The sequence below is a fragment of the Balaenoptera physalus genome, assembly GCF_965194825.1.
Source record: "Balaenoptera physalus genome assembly, chromosome: 13".
Lineage (NCBI taxonomy): Eukaryota > Metazoa > Chordata > Mammalia > Artiodactyla > Balaenopteridae > Balaenoptera > Balaenoptera physalus.
The window spans coordinates 73,429,849-73,444,632 of record NC_138892.1 but is presented as its reverse complement, the minus strand read 5'-3'; the positions used below and the strand labels follow the sequence as shown (position 1 = coordinate 73,444,632).

Below are 14,784 nucleotides of genomic sequence, written 5' to 3'. Positions count from 1 at the left end.
TTTGTTTTATTATATTTATTCATTTTTTAGTAAAGACAAATAACAGCATATATTTATACGATTGGGAGTAAGCCAAAGGAGGAGGGAAACCTTGACGATACGGGTAGAAATGAGCAAATTACTGGCATGATGCTCCTGGATGGAAACCAGTACACAAATGGGAGATCAAGCTTAGGTGGCAGCACATAGTGTTCATCTGTATTAATAAGAAGGTCGGCAGAGTTCAGGGTACAAATACCAGTAGGTGTGCTTGCGTGGGGATGTAGAGTTTCTCTTTTGATGGCTTTTATTTTCTTAGTAAATTTAGAAGTACGGTCATTGACGAGAGGGAGGATGGGAAGGAGATATTGGCTATTGGGGAAGAGAAAAAATATGAAGCAGAAGAGCATAAAAGCAAAGGGACTACAAAATATAACTGACTGTCTTAAGGATCCACTTGGGGTAATGAATTTAAGTGAGACAAGATAGCATGACGATGTGTTTTTACCCTATCATGTTCATCTGCCTGGTATAGGTAGGGAAAAGGAAAGAGTCTAATTTAAGCCATGGTTGTGGTTTTGCCAAGCAAATATAGAAAGGGTCAAGGGAACTGAGGGTTCATGCAAGGGAATGATAATGATTGACCACAGACTTTAAACCAAGGAGGAAGGTACTTGAATTGTTGAGGGAAGTGAGGGTGAATGAAAGGTAAATAGGCTCAGTGGATTATCGTTCTGAGTGGGAACCAGTAGATCGTTATAATCACATTACTAGAAGAAGTGATCTGGAAAGAGGGAGGACATTGAAATATTTGAAATTGCATTTGACCTTATTCATAATGCATTTTCCACTTGGAATCCTTCCCTGATTCTGCAAGTCCAAGCCTTGGTCAAGCTCTTAGACTATGAAACCATGAAATTTTCCCTGATTCTCCCAAGCTAAAAGAAATCCTGCCTTTCTTGGTACATCTATAGGATTGCCTACTAAACCCGACTTATAGAAAATTTCTATCTTCTGTGTACTCTTAGTTACCCCAAAAGCCTCTAGGTAACTTAATGTTTCATTCTGGTCTCCTACATACCTAAGCCCACAGTCAAGCACATAAAAGAATAATTATGTCATAATGATCATCTGATAAATGGGTGCTCTGGGACCAAATCTCCTTCACGATGAAGTCATGTATGATAAAGAAAAGGATGTCTTAAATGGCAGCAGTAATGGTGGCAATGTTCCCTCTTAACTATACTTTTATTTTCTGTGTTGGAGAAAAGTCCTCAATGTACAGTCTTTATTTGTAAATTATTGAGACAATCAGAGCTGGGTTTTGGAAAAATTATGGTCTGTGAAGTCAGTCCTTTGTTACCTCCCTCTCTGTTCGTGGCATGAAAAGCCTTCTCAGTGCTCTTGTGTATCCTGTTTGTTCACTCTCCAGGTCTCTGCCCCAAAGGGAAAAATCTGATACTTTCACTGATGTCAGATTAAAAAATGCCTGGCCTTCGGAAAATGTGTTACCTTAAACAGGAAAATGAATTTTAAATACTTAAATCTGTGGAATTCTGCCCACTTTCAAAATGCTTTAAGAATTCAGTAAGTAGACTAAGGAGGTCCTCTGGAGCAGGGAGCCCAGGAGTACAAGCATTCAGTATTTACTGAGGAGGCCCTCGAAGAAGGCAGGCATCGCTTTTTCCTTTAGATTAGCAGAGGCGTGAGTGAATAAAGAAGAAGGAAAGGGATGTTTGGCTACTTTTTCCCTTTCTTGGGATTATTCTGCTTTTCTGGAGGGAATAAAGACTGTTTTCCCTCTGGCTACTGAAGTCTTTCCTTGGTAGTGATAGGGAGCAGATGAGAAACAGATGGCATCATCAAAACCACGGAGTTGGCCCTTCTAGTTTTCAGGTCCAGCTGACCAGTATCAGGGATTCCTCTAATTGTCAATCCTCTCTACCTTGCTCAGCACAGACTGGGTCTTCTCTTCTTAAATCCTAATTTGAACTTGCTCCCTCTATCCTAGAACATCTACATATATAATTCATGGATGGCGTTTTCTATTCAATTTAATTTTTGTCCTAAAACATTTTTTCAGATGTTCTCATTTTCATACATCTTCTACTTATATATCTGATTATAAAGTTCATGGTAAAATGTATATTACTGGAGAATTATATATCCTTGTGGGTAATAAAGCAATTACTGTAAACATATTGCACTTAACTATGTCTTAGTATATCTATACCTATGCATATACCTTATGTGATAGCTGCATATTTCTCTAAGGAAATACCTAATAATATATCAATAAGTAAAGAGTTCTTTGTTTCAAGGTAGGTTAATGTTTAAAATTCATTTTCTTGTTAAGGGAGAGACAATTACAATATTTAATCACAGTATTTGAGTTTCTTGAGGTATTAAGACTTTTGCAATGATCAATAGAGTACAGATAAATATATATCACTGGCATATTTGGTTTTTAATCCTGGGGCTTTTAGTTCCTGCCTCTGCTGTTTGCCTAGGGTGGCAAGAAGGCATGGTCTGTGTTTGGTTTGAGCTGGACTTGATTCAAGATAGAAGAGGTCACAGAAATGACACAAAACTGACTTGAGATGGCTTTCATTTGGGGCATGCTATGATATTTACTTTTGCTCTGTCATCACTAACTTTACCACACCTAGCCCATGATGAAAGACGGTGGTATGTGTGGATATAAAAACTCCAGTTACAGGAACCCTTGCAGATCTGATTCTCCACCATGACTGTTATTCGTTTCTAGGTCCCAAATCACCACCATGAAGTTGATATTTTTGTATTTGGTTGTGGTACTTTGCATCTTCTGCAAAGGTAAGGGACTAATTTAAAGAATCCTTCCATACCTTGATAGATCCATGCATATATTTGTTTAAATGTTTAGTGTTCTGTATTTCAAATATTTTTACTCCTGGGAAATCTTTCCTACACCAAGAGTAGGATAATAAGTAAGAAAATTGGATTTGCATTTTATTAGGTATTATTTCAGCTTTTACAAGCCTGTCTTAAGGCAATATGTATATCTGTATCTATATGCTTAGAAATATTAGTGAACAGGTTTTTGATGACTCTGTCTTGAACTTGCATCTACCTTAAGACTAAAGACCCACACTGGTAATTTCAGTTTTCACAAATCATAAAGTTTCACCAATTAAAAGGCTGGTTCATCATCAAAAGAAAATTTTGTAGGGAGAATATTTCTTAAACAACTTTCATGGACATTTTAGAAAGTCAATTAATTAATTTCTAGAATTAATTGAAAGATAAGATCATTAATGAATTTTAATTAAAAATTGAGCAAAATGAAAAAAATCTTTAGAAACAAATGTATTTCTTGCCCTTTAGGTTTGTTTCTGAAAAGGATAGGAAAACAATAATATCCAAACATAAGGAGAAAGGTGTGCAAAAGAGAGGAAATTCATACTATATCTAAACTTTTCTAAATTTGGGAGTAGGAAACATTTTGCTTCTCTGTGAGAAACCAGAATAAAGAGGACTACAATTATTTGTTTTGATTAAGAGAAAACATTCCTATCCTTAATCCAGCTACCTGGGGAATTGATAGGCCATTAGAAAATGATTATTTCAAGTAATGGTGACTTTCGTAATCTTATACAGCACTTTGCTGTAATCTTTGCTTCTATTTTATATAAATATAAATATTCTTTGCCTATACTTTGCATAAATGTATTTCTTATGTCTTAAGTAACAGTTCACAAAACTCATTTCAAAGCATTTATTAAATGATATATCACAACAAAATGTGTTTGTATTTGCTAAAGTATGCTAAATTCCCCAGAGAACTGAAGAATATTTCTAAAGTAAATTCCTGGATATCCATGATAATTCTGGTAAATGATTACAAATATTTCAATAGGATTTCCATAGGCTGGTTATTTACTGACAAAATTCAGGTACTTTATGTATTTACTTATAAGTTCATAGTCAGAAGTAAGGAATATACCTGGAAAACTGCTCTTTGCAGAAATTCCAAGTGCCTTAGTTGAAATGAATTTTTATTGCTCTTAGTCAATAAGATTTATGATCCAAACAGATTCCCTTCATTTTCAGTAGGTTACAGAATGGTAAAGAATTGATGACTGGAAGTTACAGAAGACAGATATTTAAAGGGCATACATAGAATCAGTCAGAAGAAATATTTGTATTGTTTAATCAACCGTAAATGTATAGAAAGAAAGAAAACTAATAAATAGTTCCCTGGCTAAGTGGAAAAAAGCTTCAGTGATACAAGAGGTAGATTTGGCACAAAATGGATATGCAAAATCAGTTCTTATTTTATTCCCAGGCTATTTTATCCTCTCAGTAGAGTAAAATCTATACAATTGTCTTTTTTCCCTTTTTTGTCTAATTCCTTGTTTATGAACACATTAGCCAGAAAATGTTTAGGGAAAATAAAGTCAAGTGAAATATAGATCAGAAAATAAACTACATTGGCAGCTGTAAAAGGTTTGAAAAAGGTATAAGTATAAATAGTATAAATAGTATGAAAAAGGTATGAAGTATTGGTTAATATTAATTTGTGAGTCTAATTTATTTGGCTACATATATTCCCAAGAGTACATTGATGTTAAAAACTTTAAGTATGTTGATAGGTAAATGTATTACTTATATATATATAAATAAGATTTATTAAATAAGAAAGCTCCAAAATAATAAATTAACATTGAAATAACATAATGATTATATATAAAAAGTAGATTGCTTATAATGAATTTAAAAGAAGAATGGAAACAACAGAATTAATCTCATTCTCTTAAAAAATATGCTATAGAGAAGTATAAAATGATCTGTTTTCACTTTTTTTTCATTTTTATAGATGGGGAAGCCCTATTTTATAGGCTAAACTCAGGTCAGTATCTTTCAGCAATTAATCTTCACTTTGATTATAACAAGATGTATTCTGAGCCCACTTTTGGAACACAGAAATTTTTTCTACCTATATTGAGATATAATTGACATAAGTTTAAAATATACAATGTGATGGATGATTCAGTATGCATATATATTTAAAATGACTACCACAGTAAAGTTAGTTGACACCTCAATCACCTCACACAATTATTTTGTGTGTGTGTCTGTGGTGAGAACAATGTTAAGATCTACTCTCACAGCAACTTTTAAGTACCTGATACAAAATGGTTAACTGTAGTCACCATGCTGTACATTTGATCCCCCAAACTTATTCATCTTATAATTGGAAGTTTGTACTTTTGATCAAGCTCTTCCCATTTCTCCCATCTTCAATCTCCTGGACACCACCATTCTACTCTCTCCTTTTATGAATTAAATGTTTTTAGATTCCACATAAAAGGGAAATCATATAGTATTTGTCTTTCTCTGACTTACTTCACTTAGCCTAATTGTTACCAAGTCCAAGCTCGTACTGCTCACTGCACAACAGGCCAGAAATTGAGAGATGAGTTGTTGGGGTAAGGAATAGAAACTTTATTCAGAAAGCCAGAAGATCAAGATGGTGGACTCATGCCCCAGAATACCATCTTGCCTGAGTTAGAATTCAGGCTTCTTTTATACTAAAAGGGGAAGGAGTAAAGTCAAACATTTCCTGGTTCCCATCAGCCTCCGGAGGGGATGTGTTAATTTCTTCCTCCCTGAAGTCATTCACAGGTGGGCCTGTTGAGGATGTTTCTGATGAGCTAAACAAGGGTATTTTAGCTTAGTGCTCATTACCTGGGAGGCAGGGTTCCCAGAGACAGGCCATTATGTATAATTTAAGTTTATAGGCAACATCCCTTTAGTGATTAACTTGTAATAGAATACAAAATGTTCTTCCCTATTACATAATGCCTTCAAGATCCATCCATGTTGCCACAAATAGTAGGATTTTCTTTTTTATGGCTGAATAGTATTCCACTGTGCATGAGATACAGATATATACATATATCTATATCTCACACTTTCTTTAGCCATTCATCTGTTGATGGCCACTTAGGTGGTTTCCATGTCTTGGCTATTGTGAATAGTGCTGCAATGAATATGGGAGTGAAGATATCTCTTTGAGATAGTGATTTTATTTCCTTTGGATCTATACTCAAGAGTGGAATTGGTAGGTCATAGGGTAGTTCTATTTTTAATCTTTTGAGGAACCTCCATACTGTTTTTCATAATAGCTGTACTAATTTACATTCCCACCAACATGGAATATAGAAAATTGATGTATTCAGTTTTTATACATACTTGATTTTGTGAATGAATTACCAGGACTCCTCACTCATTTATCGCACATGATTGTAAACTACTCAAGGGTAGGATTTTTGATCTATGGCTGCAATGACACTCAGTATATGTTTGTTTTGAATTAATAAAATAATTCAGGATCATTGATAAATGATTTGTTCTACATACAAAAATTTTCTATATGAAGGTAACCAAATCCTCTGCAAGGTAAACTTTCTGAAATGAACCACAGATGGCCTATCTTCAGACCCAGGGAGACATGGGACTTCTGAACACAGTTTAACCTTATTTTGAGGACATAAAAATAAAAGCCAATTATATCATATACCATTCAATGATGCTCTTGGGATTTGCTGATATGCGTGTGACAGTTGGACCCTACTCTAGAGATAGTTTCTGAGTTTCTATGTTTCTTCTTAATTTGCCTTTCTTTCTCCTCACTTATGTTGAATATCTAGCTTTATATCTTTATAGGGTCGTATGTCTGCTTTTAGCACTCAGTTCCAATTCTTACTTACTGTCTTCAGTCTAGTGTGATGAGAACACTTTTGATCCCAGCTCATTAGCCTCATATATGTTGTAAGGGTATGCACTCTGTGTGAGACCCCAAGGAATTTTTCCTGAAGGGAAAAGATCATGAATGTGTTTTGTGACATCTTTATTTATTGCAAGGGGGTTGGGGATGACTCCTGATTGCAACCTACATTTCAGATAGCTAGAATTTTCCAGGTATTTAACCTATATGGGGAATGTTATTGTATAATTTTTCTTTAGAGACAATATTAAGTGTCCCCAAACCCTGTATGTAAACCATTTCTTCTTATCTTTTGGCTAAATGTGTGTGTGTGTGTGTATAACTATGCACAATTTAGTTTTGGCAACGATTTATCAGAACACATAGGAAGCCCTTTGTCTTTTAACCAGCTCTATTTGCTGTTTGTTTTAATTTGCACCTATATCTCTCAGATAGATTTGCTGACCATAGTCTTGGATTTCCCAGAAGAGCTCCAATTTCTAAAACTTTATCTTAGTATCAGATCATATGCTTTAACTTTTTATTTGAATGATATAGTCAGTTTGTATTTAGGAAATTTGTGAATTTTAGAACATAGAGAAACACTAAAAAAGAAAAGAAACCTGCAATCCACTAAGTCCCAAAATAAAAATGTTACCCAAAATGGTTTTTTTGAGGTTTCTTGAATATATAATTGGCTGGTAAATTTATACAAAATTCTATTGCCATTGCTAAGTATTTTATTTCACATAGTTATTGAGAAAATTCTTTTGGAGACCAATGCTTTGATGTATTTGATAAAAAATATTTTGATGTCTCTAAATCTTACTTAATATGTGTGCTTGCATGTAAATCATGCCATTTGTTGTAAAGTACTCATTCTTATTGTATGTTTTTGACTCTGCTATAATTACTATAGCTTGACAATCTTGCAAATTTACATGCTATTTATTTAAATATGAAGAAAATTCACCTTGAGTCATAATAATAACAACCCTGGTATCATCTGTAAGTTGTCTATACATGAATTTTGGTATCCAGATGTAAAATAGAAATTGTAGCCATTTAATTCACATTAATTAATTTTAGTTTATACAGTACTTTTGTCACATGAAAAACTCTTTTAACTAAATCTACATTTCACCAACAGAATAATAATTTATGTTTGAAGCACCTTTTCAAGTCATCTAAGAATTATATTTTGCTGTGTTCTAATTCATACATCTAAACTGACTCTATAAACTGGCTGGAGCATTGGTGCAGCCATTCTCCTTTATGGGGCTGGTCTGGAGGGGTATTAAGATACAATGGTCAATGGATAATTACTATATTCATGCCTGAGTATTGACTCAGTTAGCAGATGTATGTGGGAACACCTCTCAAGACAAGAACTGGCTGCAGTCAAGATTCACTTTCTATTGGCAAATCTATTAAAAAAATCTATCAATGACAACAGTTCTCCCTTTTTTTATTCAGATGATAAAATAGCTTAAAGCAAATCAGTTAAATTACTTTGTTTTCTTTTCTTATGCTATTTATGCTAAATAACAATAGAGTGGCAGTGCTTTTCTTTGGAGACAGGACATTTCTTCCATGGAAAATCATTAAAACACCTAAAATGAAATATTCCTTATTAATACAAATGAACATACCATAGTGTGTTTTAACATAATCTGGGCCAGCCATTTAATATTTAATCAGTATTTATGAAGGTGGTGACCTTTGAAATAGGAAAGTGCTCTGGTTATGTGCTTTTTAAAAATTTCTTAAACCTATGAGAAAAATGTGAATGTAGATTTAAAGTTTTACTTTCCTATATTTTTATTGACAGAACATGCTTTTATTTTGTATTCTGCGATTAATTCCTTACAGATTTATTTTAATTAAAATTGATCTTAGTTCCAATAGTTTTACTACAGATTTCTTTGAGCAACTGAATAGCTATGATTATTACTCATTATTTTGGTACAGCTGGAAACTAGGCCGCTATTACCCATTATTTGTTTTCTGCCTCCACCAAATGAAAAATAAGCCACAGAAAATGAACACTACTTTTATGGAATTTTTCTTAAACCTAACGATAGGATTTTTGTCAATATCAATATAGATTCAATTTGATTCTGGTGTAATGTACACAGCAATCAAATAGCCCAAGATTACTTTTATATATTTTTTCGATCTCTCTTTCTACAACCTTAATACAATAAAATGTAATTGGCAAATACTTCCTTTGAGGTAAAACACAAACTGAAAATAAGCAGCAGGTCCGCTGTCTCACAAAGAAGTCACTTCCTCATAACTACAAACAGGACTCATTAGGTTCTGTCACAGTGGCATAGCAAGAGCTTCTCTACTTCCTCATTCAGGAAGTTAGAATGAGGCAAGGGAACACTTGGAATTCCATAGCTCTCTGAAAATCCTCTGAAATTATGAGCAATTGGATTTATTCCTTTGTCACTCAGGGAACCTTCCAGGTCTCATTGAGGAGGGACCTGAGGGTCTCTAAAACTAGAGCTGCATTGGATGAATAAAAATGCCAAGCAAGGAAGCTTCAACCAACAACCCAACCAGCCAACATAAAATTGGACAAGTTCCAGAGCTATGTTAATCCCACGACCTTCATTCCTAAAAGGGACAAAGTCTCACATATTTGAGAAAAGGATCCATAGGCCACTGTAGTACTTTATACTTTTGATATTCATCAATTTTAGACAACATAACTCATTTATCACCATTACTTTTAAAATCCCCCCTTCCACACAGCTCACTCATATTCTCCTCTCTGATCTGGCAATTTTTCTCCATAGGGTGGGGGCAGAGGAGCAGAATTATGTCTATTTCTTTATTCTATTCCATTCTAAGATCCAAAGTATAAAGTAAGTCTTCCAAAAATTTGTGCAAAATGTATGCAAAAAATGTATGCAAAGTATGACTTTACTCTGAAATAAGTAAATGTATTTTACCTACCTTTGAGCTATGAAGTATATGAGCATATTTTATTTATCTCTAAGAATTTTATAAGCAATCTGTCTTTAAGCAAGGTGAAAGCCGTGTACCTCTTGCTTAAGAGAAAAGGGTTTCTTGGCAGATTTTACCACCTGATCTTGGGCAAGTTATTCAACCTTTTTAAAATATCAGTTTTCTCATTTACAAGTGAGGATTAATAATAGTACCTACCTCATAGGAGAACCATGAGAGTTAAAGAGATAAGGCAAGTAAGATACTTTTACACATCTAAGATGTGGTATACAACTGACCATTACTACTGGTGACCCCAGCGGCAATATTTATATATTGAACAAGTTTTATATAGTAAAATGTGAGAATGATAAAATAGTTAGTAGAAACAAATATGGCACACTGGCTAAGATACCAGGCTATTCATTTCAACAACAGAATGAAGAAATAAATTCAGAAGAAATGTTGGTCTAACAAAATGAAGGATCTAATATATCTGTGAGGTTAAACTCAGGAGAGATATGATGGATATAGTGAATACTTATCATGAATTAAATAAGTGAAATAAAATGAATCTGCATGAGTTTGATGTGACAAGCTTGGTGAAGAAAATGAAATATATTAAAAGATATGTGGCTTTTGATGGTTGACTATGTGCCAGACACTGTGAGAGGTGCTTTCATCTCATTTAATTCTTTTACTTAATTAATATATTATGAAGTAGATATTGTTTTATCCTCATTTATTATGTACTCTCAGTTTAATAGATAAGGAAACTTTGTTTCAAAAGTATTAAATAATTTATCCAAGGACAGGTCAAGGGCACAGCCTGGGGCAAGAATAAAAATGAATGTCTACATAGCATATGCATAAATAAAAAGAAAAACATCTAATTAAAATGTGTTTTTTCTTCCACCTTGACAAAAATATATTTGTGACAACCTGGAAGGACTGATTCCAATGCAGAATTTTCAGATCACTGGAATTCAACCCAAGAATGGGAGGCAGTACCCATGCCAATGTTCCTGTCCCATTGCTCTTTCCATCCTTTGCTTTGTCACACACATAGAGGGATACCCTAATGGGAGGCAGCACCCATGCCAATGTTCCTTTCCCATTGCTCTTTCCATCCCTTGCTTTGTCACACACATAGAGGGATACCCTAACCTGCATGTCTCAGTTCCATCTACTTTTCCTATAAAAAGCCACCTCCTGGCCATCCCCGCAGGCCTAAGGCTTCTCATCCCTGTGATGTGGTCTAACCTTGGAAAGACTGTCTTGAGAAAGATGGTAACATGCTTGGGACTACAGGGCCCTAGGACCTTAGTATGATCTACAATGGTGGAGGGAAGATGGCCCTGGCTCTGGGTTAGCATATCCACCTGACCCTATGTCTGTATTCTTTGCCCTCTAAGGAGGACCATGACTCAAGGAAGGCCAGAGTGAAATTTGTGTGGCTTACAGTAGGAACCCCTCTTGTCTGAGTTTAAGGGAGGTCCTATCAAAGGCCATTCTGATTGCAAGTTTGGAAGTTCAGATGAGTCTGACTCAAAAGCTCATATATTTCCCACTACTGAATATGGCCTTATTTCTTTCTGCTTTGCCATCAAACTAAGATATTTAGATTTCAAGGTGCAGTTATAAAAGTACATGGCAGTGAAGAAAGACAGTGAGAGAGAAAGGATAAAAGAGGAAAGGAGAAGAGTGTGTAGTGAAGTAAGGCAGGTAGAGGGCAAGCTGAGACAAAGAAAAAAGCTCTATATGGAGAAGAGTTGTAAATGTAATAGTGGTTTGAGGATTACTTAATAACATAATAATACAAATTGGCTGTAATTTAAGCAGCACTTGAATTCCTCCTAAACCAAACACTAATAAGTAAATATTATAATTTCATGATGTCTTAAATGTTGGGGACCTCTTCATCCAACTACGTAGTAGACTAACTCATTACTATTCTCAAAATCATTAATATTTTATTTCTGTATATTGTTTGCTATAGAAAAATAATTTTGCTCTAAACATGGAAAATGGCTAAGAAGTGCAAGATAGTTGTTGAGGAAAGGTAATTTAAAACAAAATCTCCTGTCACCACAGAAAACCTCTCCACAAAAGTAGAAGAGAAGGAAAACAGTTTTATTACTGAATAAGCCTTAAACCAGAATGTGATGCACATCAGAGGCAATCTGACGGAGAGATTGCAAGGATAGAAAGAAATCTCACCTTTTTATAGAGCCAGGCAGATAGAACTCACTACATACCTATCCTCAAGATGAACAATAACTAGTCCTCAAGTAAGAGCACTTGACATCACCAATTGTCACACATGGTTTGTCCTAAATTTGCTTGGTAGTCGGGGTAGCCACCTGTGTTTGCTAATTGCCTTTATAAGAAAAAAAATACTTTCTTGTATCTTTAAAATCATAAAAGAGGTAGGTTTGTGTTTGGATACAGACACCATCTGAAGTTATGTTCATATCACCTAGGACATAGGGGAACTCTCTCCCTTGATGACAACATTTCAAAAAGATGGTCACCAGTCCCTCGAAGAAACATTCTTGGGTTGCTTATATAACCTTTAAAAAGATTTACAAACATTTTAAAGAGGTAGACAAAGAACTCACAAGTTTTCTAAAGTAAATGATCTAAAAAAGAGGAGAGTCTCTCTTCCCTTATTGTCAACAGAGAGAATTGTCTCTTATTTTTATTTGTATTGGCTCTTACATAGTCTTCAAGTTTTGCTTACAAATCACACATTTTATTTTATTGTCTAGTTAGTGACCAAAATGCATATCTTCCACAAATTTACAAGAATATCATAGTTATTAAGGCCTAATTCTAAAGTACTTTAATTTTATCATAGAGATTTAAAAAAACATAAATGGTATGACAGAAAGCACAAAATAACTCATGTAATTCAGTGTATAGTACCTTAACAATAGGTCTTTGTTGATGAATGCATTTATTAAATAAATATTAATTGAGTGTCCTTTATGGTTCAGGCACATTTCAAGACATCTGGAATACCCCAGTGAATAAAACAGGCAAAAATCTTGAGTTTATAGAGCTTAAAATCTGGAAGAAGGAGACAGTTCATAAACAATAAACATTATAAGTAGTAAACATGGTATACTACAAGGTGACAATTTCTATGGAATAAATTAGAGTAATATAATGATAATTGGGAGGATTAAAATGGGGGTTGCAACTTTACACTGTCAGAGTATGCCTCACTGAGATGACATTTAAGCTAAGACTTGGAGATGAGTAAATGTTAATTTACGAGTAAATGTTTTCATCTTTTTTCTTTGCAGAAATACGGAAAAGAGAATCAGGTATGTTATTTTAATTTTATCAGCTGTTACTAAGCCAAGGACAGTGTGGATCCAACATGGTAGAATATTTTGATGAGAGGAGGTTGAACAATGGAACTTGGAGCTTAGTGATAGACAAGGAAGCAGATGGGGAGGTTTCTGCCCTGTCCATGAGAGGAAGAATTTCTACTACACATCAATTAAATCTTCACAACTCTATTCATCTCTTTCTTGAAGTCTTAGAACTATGACAAAAAGATATGGACATGATGATTAAGTCAATAAAGGGTGCATGTTGTTCCAAGTGCCACCAGAATAAAGGCACTTACACAAAATAAAATATGGCTTTTTATAGTGTCACAATCCAATAACCCTTTATAGTGCTAGCAATACTGTTTTCAAATACAATCTTCTGTTATTCGCATTAGGTCCTTTTTTGCTCAGTAGTTTGTCCTTTTGTGACTCAAACAGGAGAAAGAAATCTCTTGTTGGTTCACTACTTAACACTGGATTTAGTGCTCAAGGAGAAGCTGAAGACAGGTCAAGAGAACCTCAGGATGCTAATAGTTTAGAGTTAAAAGACACCCCAGCAGGTACTGTTGGAGAAAAATACTGACCTAGAAGTGCTTTTTTTCATTTGGGATAAACGGATAATCTTTGTTTTATTTGCAGCACATGGCCTTAATAGTAATAGTGAAAAACTAAAGGCACTAATTCCAGTGCCAATGAGAGTGATGAATTCTGTTTTAAGAGAATTTTGGCAAAGCAGTTTACATTAAATTAAATTCTTCCTGATAATTTGTATTTTCTTATGCTATCTTTCTTACTATTATTGTGATGATCAATCATTTTTATAATTATAAAGTAATAATTTAAAATGCTTCCTGGACCCAGTTTTAGTGCAGAATCTCTCATGTTTCTGTCAGCAATCACAATCCGTTTTCTATGCCAAGATTCTCTCTTGAAATTGCATACTCAGTTTGCCAAGTAATATTATAAAGTAGGGTTTTTAGACAGTTTGTGGCCTTTAATTTTGTTTCGTTTGGAAAAAAATTTTAATTTTCATTAGGTGAGGCATGTCCTCTCTGATTCAACATGCTTCTACCTATTGGCTGATTCAAACTTTTCCTTTACTTGCCTGGTCCCTGAAGTTTATGTATTTTGTACCTCTGCAAAAGTCGGAAAGAAGGAGATCCAGTGAAGAAAATAACTTCAATATTTTATATTAAAATTTAATATTTGAGTCCAGGTGGTGATAACTGAAAAGGGAGAAACAGTTTTAGGTGTAGGGGTATGGTAGAAATCTCTTCAGGAAAGACACAAAGGTTTCCTATCTGTTCAGTCATCTGTTTTGGGATTGACAAGCTCAGTATGACTAATAAGTTAACACAGATATTTGCTCTTGTTTGCAACACTGAGGTGTGAATGGTTTGCTCATATTCTATAGGATATATTGAAACTTTATCTTAAATGAACCTAGTGCTTCACTTTTCTTATGGAATTCTCTCAAACTTCATGGTAAATTGGTTGCCATGCACACCCCTAGTTACACTGTGTGGAATCATATATGGAAAGATATGCGGAAGGGAGGGGACGATACTTTCAAAACTATAATGAAGGCCTAGTTCAAGCAATGTGTATAGATTAATTTCTTGTATAATATGAATGAATGCAACTGTTCTCTGATAACGATTATTTTTTGTATGGTAGAGAAAACCAATTTAGCAAGCGGTCTTGCCAACAGTGTCTCTGGTGGTACAGAACTTGCGGCACTGCTTCAAATAA

The 14,784-nt window shown here is 34.4% G+C and overlaps 1 protein-coding gene and 1 long non-coding RNA gene across 2 annotated transcripts in view; one reads left to right on the top strand and one right to left on the bottom strand.

Moving 5' to 3' along the window:
* Window positions 1-14,784, bottom strand: part of LOC309641933 — an 870,732-nt gene that overhangs the window by 79,077 nt on the left and 776,871 nt on the right. The gene's annotated exons all lie outside the window — the stretch shown is intronic.
* Window positions 11,716-14,784, top strand: part of MUC19 (mucin 19, oligomeric) — a gene marked incomplete at its 5' end in the record, with an annotated part of 121,234 nt that continues 118,165 nt past the window's right edge. Inside the window, 2 exons of the mRNA XM_082421153.1 lie at window positions 11,716-11,750; window positions 13,000-13,020. Coding sequence (XP_082277279.1) covers window positions 11,716-11,750; window positions 13,000-13,020 — 56 coding nt within the window. The remainder of the gene's footprint in view (window positions 11,751-12,999; window positions 13,021-14,784) is intronic.